The sequence below is a fragment of the Octopus sinensis genome, linkage group LG14 (genome assembly GCF_006345805.1).
Source record: "Octopus sinensis linkage group LG14, ASM634580v1, whole genome shotgun sequence".
NCBI classification, from domain to species: Eukaryota; Metazoa; Mollusca; class Cephalopoda; order Octopoda; family Octopodidae; genus Octopus; species Octopus sinensis.
Window position 1 is genome coordinate 13,385,558 of NC_043010.1, and position 8,460 is coordinate 13,394,017.

General features: G+C 37.3%; 1 protein-coding gene across 3 annotated transcripts in view; it reads right to left on the minus strand.

The window, feature by feature from the left end:
- Positions 1-540: 540 nt before the first annotated feature.
- Positions 541-8,460, minus strand: part of LOC115219238 (protocadherin-17) — a 169,334-nt gene continuing 161,414 nt past the window's right edge. For 2 of the 3 annotated variants that reach the window (XM_029789383.2, XM_029789382.2), the window contains exons 3-4: positions 7,338-7,476; positions 541-584 (exon numbers count right to left, since the gene is read on the minus strand). In XM_029789383.2, coding sequence (XP_029645243.1) covers positions 571-584; positions 7,338-7,476 — 153 coding nt within the window. In that variant the 3' untranslated portion in view covers positions 541-570. The remainder of the gene's footprint in view (positions 585-7,337; positions 7,477-8,460) is intronic. The other variant, XM_036508642.1, reaches the window with a different exon arrangement.

Here is an 8,460-nt window from a genome sequence, read left to right on the forward strand (position 1 = left end):
AAAGTATTTCTCACATATTTTTCTTTGATGTCCATGAAAATGAATAATAAATTCTTTATAACATGTGTTTGGCAAGTTAAGGACAGTATACCAAAAACAAAAACAAAAAAAAAGAAACAGATGAATTTGTTTACTTTCAATGATGTATGAAATAATATGTATATAACAACATATCAACATGGTTTTCAATATTGCGTCAAGTCATTGTTTAAAATTGTGCAGGTATGTCATCTCAAAAAAAACAAAAAAACAATTCAAATATCCCCTCACTTCCACTCCATCTCCTATTTTTCTTTTTGATTTTTTTTTGTTTTGTTTTTTTGGTTTTTTTTTTTTTTTTTTTTGTTGTTGTTGTTTTGTTTTTGTTTTCTTTTCAGAACAAGAGATTTTTGTTTTTTTTATTATTAAAGTATGAAATATGTAATGCATTTCCTTTTGAAAATTAAATTTCTTTTTTGAAATTTAAAAAAGAAAAAAAAAATAACTGTCTTACATATAGTTATGAAAAATATCAGTTTGTACATTGTTTCATGTTCTTACTGTTTTTTTCCAAAAATAAGTATTTCCTAGTTAGGTGGGCAAATCTGAAAGATAAACAGAAATACAATAATTAGGCATTTATTGGAAATTTTGAAATTGAATTTTCAACAACAAACTAGTAATTCTTTTATAATTTTCTGAACTAGAAAAACTACATCAAAAATTTTTTCACATTTCATACATACACACTCATACACATGTGTGTGTGCATGTGCATGCATGCATGTGTGTGAAATGTGTGTTTGAGTGCTCCTGTGAACACACACATATGAGTTCACAATTTATGCTTCATACATTTACGTCTGTCTGTTCGTCTTTTCATAGTTGATTGAGTGGGACATCTCTGCAAATGTATAAATTTACCTGGCTTGTGCATCTGGCATTCGCCATGATAGATCGCTAGCCACTAAATTTTTTTTTTATTTTCGCTCCATGTTTATTTCTGTGTTCCTTTCTTCTGTGACGAAGAGCGTAGGCTCGAAATGTAAAAGACTTTCTCACTTCCCAAGCATTAAACTAATACATCTGTTTGTTGTTTACACACCCATCTTCATCTTTTGTTGTTTTTTTTATAAATTCTCACTATTTATATAGCTAGATGAGTTTTCCTATTCCCAAATCATTAAACCACTGACTACTAGTTTTAAAAAGAAAGACCACATTGGGCAATCCAATCCTAGATATTCACTGAAGTTTAAATATAAGAAGAGAGGGTCATTACTTGAATGTCTTTGATCACAGGTTTGGACAACAACAACAACAACAGCATTAATAAAAGACATACAGAAAAGAATTGGTCACTGAAGAGAGTATATCACATCCATACTATAACACCCGATGTTAAAACACCCGATGTAAAAAATCCCATTATACTTTTATAATTAAATATTATTAGGAATTATATTCTTTTATTGGTTTCAGTCATTTGACTGTGACCATGCTGGAGCACTGCCTTAAAGGGTTTTAGTTGAAGAAATCAACCCCAAGACTTATTCTTTGTAAGCTTAGTACTTATTCTATTGTTCTCTTTTGTCGAACTGTTATGTAATTGGGACGTAAACACACCAGCACCAGTTGTCAAGCGATGGTGGCAGGGGAGTGGAGACACACACAGATGCAAAGACACACACTCATAAATTTATATATATATATACAATGGTCTTCTTTCAGTTTCCATCTACCAAATCCACTCATGAGGCTTTGGTCAGCCTGAGGCTATAGTAGAAGACACTTGCCCAAGGTGCCACACAGTGGAACTGAACCCGGAACCATGTGGTTGGGAAGCATGCTTCTTACCACACAGTCACACCCATGTCTCTTTTTTTACTCTTTTACTCGTTTCAGTCATTTGACTGTGGCCATGCTGGAGCACCGCCTTTAGTCGAGCAAATCGACCCCAGGACTTATGCTTTGTAAGCCTAGTACTTATTCTATCACCAGCATCGGTTGTCAAGCGATGTTGGGGGGGGGACAAACACAGACACACAAACATGCACACACACATATATATACGACGGGCTTCTTTCAGTTTCCATCTACCAAATCCACTCACAAGGCTTTGGTCGGCCCGGGGCTATAGTAGAAGACACTTGCCCAAGGTGCCACACAGTGGGACTGAATCCGGAACCATGTGGTTGGTAAGCAAGCTACTTACCACTCAGCCACTCCTACGCCTATGTCTATATAAGATTTTTTCATTAAAATTTACGAGCAATAAACTGATTATATTCCTACAAAACACAAAACATTTACTCTTTTACTTGTTTCAGTCATTTGACTGCGGCCATGCTGGAGCACCGCCTTTTTAGTCGAGCAAATCAACCCCGGGACTTATTCTTTGTAAGCCCAGTACTTATTCTATCGGTCTCTTTTGCCGAACCGCTAAGTGACGGGGACGTAAACACACCAGCATCGGTTGTCAAGCAATGCTAGGGGGACAAACACATACACACAAATGCATACACACACACACATATATATATATATACATATATACGAACAATTTGAACAATTTTTTTTACAATTCCTAATAATATTTAATCATAAAAATATAATAAGAGCTTTTAGACATTACACGGCTATGAAGATGACCCCTACCCTGAATAAAATAGGAACAGGAAGAGTTCATAAGTAAAAGAATAGTTGAGAACCACTGCCTTAGTGCAGCTATCTTGACATTTCTCAACAAAGCCATTGAAATCTCCAATTTTTTTCTGTTTTTATTTTTTTAGTCAAAGAAGGTGATGAGTTTCATCCTTCACAATTCTATCAGTTACAAGGAAATCCCAATGCAATTACTTGACTTAGTAAAAGCTAAAAATAGGGTCAACAAGAATTGTCATAAGCTATTGTAGCTAAAAATAAAGATTGTGCTGGAAAACAATCAGGTTTGCTCTGAATGAATGACACATGAACTGATGATAGTTGGATTCTGTTGTATATTTGGTATTAATCAGTTAAGTTTGATAGAATGAGAAAAAAAAGAAGAAAGGTAAAAAAAGAAAAAAAAAAGCTCTACTTGTGAAGTGCGGAATTTTGAAGAGAAATAATTGGGTTAAGTGTTTAGCTCAGCATTTGTGGAGTTTGTAGTCAGCACTTTAATAATGTCTTTTAAACTACAAAGTGCAGCATTGTCAGAAGAAGGAGTCATTCCCTATGACTGACATTGTAGCAGCATCATAAACTGCTACAAAGGCAGCAGCGATGATTTAAAGCAGGGGTTCTCAATCATTTTTTTCCTATAGACCCCTTTGATTTCTATTGTACTCGGATGAACCCTCATAACCATATAATGTTTAAGAAATCCTATTATAGCAGTGGCTGTGTGGTAAGTAGCTTGTTTACCAACCACATGGTTCCGGGTTCAGTCCCACTGCGTGGCACCTTGGGCAAGTGTCATCTACTGTAGCCTCGGGCCGACCAAAGCCTTATGAGTGGATTTGGTAAACGGAAACTGAAAGAAGCCTGTCGTATATAAGTACAGATATGATGATGATGATGATGATGATATATATATATATGTGTATGTATGTGTGTGTGTTTGTGTGTCTGTGTTTGTCCCCCAACATCGCTTGACAACCGATACTGGTATGTTTACATCCCAGTGACTTAGTGGTTCAGCAAAAGAGACCGATAGAATAAGTACTAGGCTTACAAAGAAAAAGTCCCGGGGTCAATTTGCTCGACTAAAGGTGGTGCTCCAGCATGGCCACAGTTAAATGACTGAAATAAGTAAAAGGGTAAATCGTATACTTTTACAATTAAATATTAGTAATTATATTTTAAAAATTGTTTAAATTGTTGGTACATTTTAAAAGCATAACCTGACCCTAACCCTAACACTAACAACAAAATCTTATATGGACCCCCAAGAGTCATATGGACCCTGGTTGAGGATCACTGCCTTAGAGAGTAGCAGCTATAGATGAATCGAATTACTGGTTCAGGTCATGAAGGTCACACAGGAAGTCATGGTACAATTGACCCATGACAGGTTAAATATTGTTGAAGTGAGTTTGGTTTTGTAGTGGGACAACAGTAGAAGAAATATTTGGCAAAGAGTATACCCTTATTCTTGGCTTTCATTGACTTGGAGAAAGCATTTGACAGGGTATCATGTGTAGTAATCTGGTGGTCATTAGGAAATCTAGGTGTTGAGGAACAGTTTCAGGAAACTGTACAAGTCATGTACAAAGATGGGATGAGTAGGAGATAGGCACAGGAGTGGCTGTGTGGTAAGTAGCTTGTTTACCAACCACATGGTTCCGGGTTCAGTCCCACTGCGTGGCATCTTGGGCAAGTGTCTTCTACTATAGCCTCAGGCCGACCAAAGCCTTGTGAGTGGATTTGGTAGACGGAAACTGAAAGAAGCCTGTCGTATATAAGTACAGATGATGATGATGATAATATATATATATGTGTATGTATGTGTGTGTGTTTGTGTGTCTGTGTTTGTCCCCCTAGCATTGCTTGACAACCGATGCTGGTGTGTTTATGTCCCCGTTACTTAGCGGTTCGGCAAAAGAGACCGATAGAATAAGTACTGGGCTTACAAAAGAATAAGTCCCGGGGTCGAGTTGCTCGATTAAAAGGCGGTGCTTCAGCATGGCCACAGTCAAATGACTGAAACAAGTAAAAGAGTAAAAGAGAGAGAGTAAAACAAAAGCTAACAATGATTTCAGGGATGAATTTAGCATGATGGCTGGAGTCCATCAAAGCTCAGTTCTTAGTCCCCTCCTATTCATTATAGTCTTACATGGCTATCACAGAGAAGTTTAAGACTGGTTGTCCATGTTGATTCCCTTTTCATAATTGAATCTATAGAGGAATTATAGAGAAAACTAAGCCTAGAATTGAGAGGCCTTAAGGTAAACATAGCAAAGACAAAGGTCTTAGTAAGTAGGAGAGAAGTCAGGAGCCTGGTGCCTTCAGAGAAATGACTTGGCTTAGTCTTCAGCAATAAAGTAGTTATAAGCACCATACGCTGTACCCAGTGTAAGCTATGGATACACAAGAAATCACAGTCAGACTAGTTGGGAATACAAGCTTCTTCTGTGACAAATGCCCTGGAATAGTATATACTATGATCATACCAGACACCCCTTTTATGCTGGGATGGCTCCTTAGAAGCAGTTGATAGATTTTGTTATCAGGGAGTTATAAATTTACAAGGAGGATGGTTACTTTGAAAATATAGTAATCAGGGGAAGTTGAAGAAGATTCAGGGAGCTACTGCCACTGTTAGCAACAAAGGCTTTTTTCTCACAGAGTAAAGAGCAAATTGTATGATATTTTTTAATTTTTTTTTTATTGCCCACAAGGGGCTGAACATAGAGGGGACAAACAAGGACAGATAAAGGGATTAAATCGATTACATCGACCCCAGTGCATAACTGGTACTTAATTTATCGACCCGAAAGGATGAAAGGCAAAGTTGACCTCAGCGGAATTTGAACTCAGAGCGTAGCAGCGAACGAAATAACACAAAGCATTTCGCCCGGCTTGCTAATGTTTCTGCCAGCTCGCCACCTTAAATTGTATGATATTGGTGTTAGAACTACAATGCTTCATAGTAGCAAGACATAGGCCTTGAATCCAAAGGGTTCAAGAAGACTGGAAAGAAATGAAGAAAGCATACTCCTTTGGATGTGCAATGTGAGTGTGCATGAAAGACATATTGTACATGTGCTGAGAGAAAGAAAAAAAATAGGCATAGGAGATATTAGATATAGGGAGCAAAAAAGAAAACTGCTCAGGTGTGGGCATGTGAGGCGTTTAGATGAGGATGGCCATATAGGAATGTGCCAGTTGCTTAATGTGCAGGGAGCTTGCAGGAGAGGAAGATCCAGGAAGGCATGGGATGAAATAGTGAAGGCAGACTCCAGGACACTCAGCCTCACACAGAAGATGACAACAAATCAAAATTTCTGGTGATGTGAGGTTTTTGAGAAAGCCTGCTCACCTCAGTGAAATGGGTTCTGGAAGCATTGTGTCTCTTATACTCTCCACCGACACCACAACCACCACCACCACCACCATCACTGAAGCAAACTACCTCTCACTATACACTCATCATCATCATTATTCGACCGTGGTCGAGACAATGGAATTTACTATGCTACGCCAGACTTCACGGTCCATCATAGCATTACGGAGGTCCTGTTGCTGGATGCCTGTATCCCTGGAGATTACATCAGGGTAGGAGAGTGTGCACCCTCTGGTATTGTGAGTAGATGGCTTCCAGAGGAAAAGAGGAGAAATTACCTCGTTTTCAGCTCTTAAACAATGTCCAGCAAACTGGACCCTTCTACCTCCCCCTGCTCCTGCAGCCTACCTCAACCTTGTCATCTCTCTCTTTCTATCTATCTATCTATCTATCTATTTATCTATCTATCTATCTATCTATCTATCTATCTCTCTCTCTCTCTCTTTTGTCAAACCCTTGTCAACTGTATCATCATTTACTATCCTGCTGATTTCCCCTTCCCGCACACTCTTCTGCCTCTCTCATTCTTACCCAACTCTTGACTCATTGATTCCACCCCAAAAACCCTACCCAATTTTTACAGAAACAGGCTGCTTCTCATCCTCTCTTCTCCTGCTCCTCATACAATCTTGCAACCTCATTCACCTCACTGCTGTTCCCCTCATGCCTTGAGGGGCCAACTGGACATTTCATCTCCACTATCTCTTCATAGCTCCTACTACTCCAAAAGACCATTCCCTCTCTCCCTTCCTACCTTATTAAATGAGAGTAGCCATGCAGCTCTTCTACAAGAACCTTCTCTATCACTCCCCCACATTTCTCACACACTTTAACCTTTCACCTCTTGCATAAAGCCTACCCCAACATCCCTTGAAGTTCATAGTCTTGCAAGCTGTGTGGTAACCTCAATTAGTGCTAGTGACATGTAAAAAAGTACCCAGTACATACGGTAAAGTGGTTGGTGTTAGGATGGGCATCTGCTGAAGAAACCATACCAAAACAGATACTGGACTACAACACAGTTGTGGATGCACCACATCCTGCTAAACCATCGATTCCTTGCCAGTATGGAATATGAAAGTTAAATTATGATGATGATGACAAGGAGCATAAAGATGGCCTTATTTCAGTTTCTGTCAACTAAATCCACTTATAAGGATTTGGTTGGCCCAGAGCTATAAAAGGAGGTATTTGTCCAAGGTACCACACAGTGGGACTGAACCTAGAACCATACGGCTGGGAAGCAAACTTCTTAACTGCACAGCCATGCCATATGTATAATAGAATCAAAGCAATTTAGATGCTGCCCCACCTGGTATTTCTTCATAATGTCTGTTGATTGTGTTCCCTCTAAATTGATGGTCTCTTTTCAATGTTGATGGTGTGGTTATATTTTGACTCTCTTCAACTCCCTTTTCTTCTCGTATGACTTCAACTTGTGGAATGAAGGCCTATAAAATATCAACCATCATTTATTATTAGTATTTGTATTTCAATCCTGATATAAACTGAAATTAATTCTTGAAATTTTAAAAACCAATAACACAATATTTTGCACCATTTTTTTTTTTTTTTTTCTTAAAAGAATGTCCCAGAAAATCCCAGCCTGTGTCTTATAAATTCCATCATTTATGATGACGAGTGTTTGAGTTGATCCAATCAATGGAACAGCATTCTTGTAAAATTAACATACGAGTGGCTGAGCACTCCACAGACAAGTGTACCCTTAACAGCACTAGTGTAGCTTAGAATGTGTGCTGCCAGGGCAGCCCTTCATGCCTTTCAGCATCGATGAAATAAATACCAGCTGAGCACTGGGGTCAATATATATTTCTTTACTACCCACAAGGGGCTAAACATAGATATACACACACACACAAACGTACATACATATATATACATACATGCATACATATATATATAAATATAATATATTTATATACATACATACATACATACATATATGTGTATGTATATTATGTATATTTTATATATATATATATATATACATATATATATATACACACCACACACATATATATTTGTATATAATATAATATGATATATATATATATATATATATATATATATATATATATATATACACACACATACATACGTACATATATATATGTCTATATGTATATATAAATATATGTATATATATATATATATATATGTGTGTATATATACGAGTGTATATATATATGTGTGTATATATATATGTGTGTGTGGTATATATATATATATATATATATACATTTATCAGTCCTGTACTCAGTGAATCTTCCCATGCCACTGGCTTTGTTCTATATATGAGATGCCATGATATCATTAACTCTATCAGTAGATGAGATGACTAACATGACACCAATAATGCTGGCTTTACTTAGAAGATGAAATGATGGCTTTGTTCACTAGATACCATGATATCA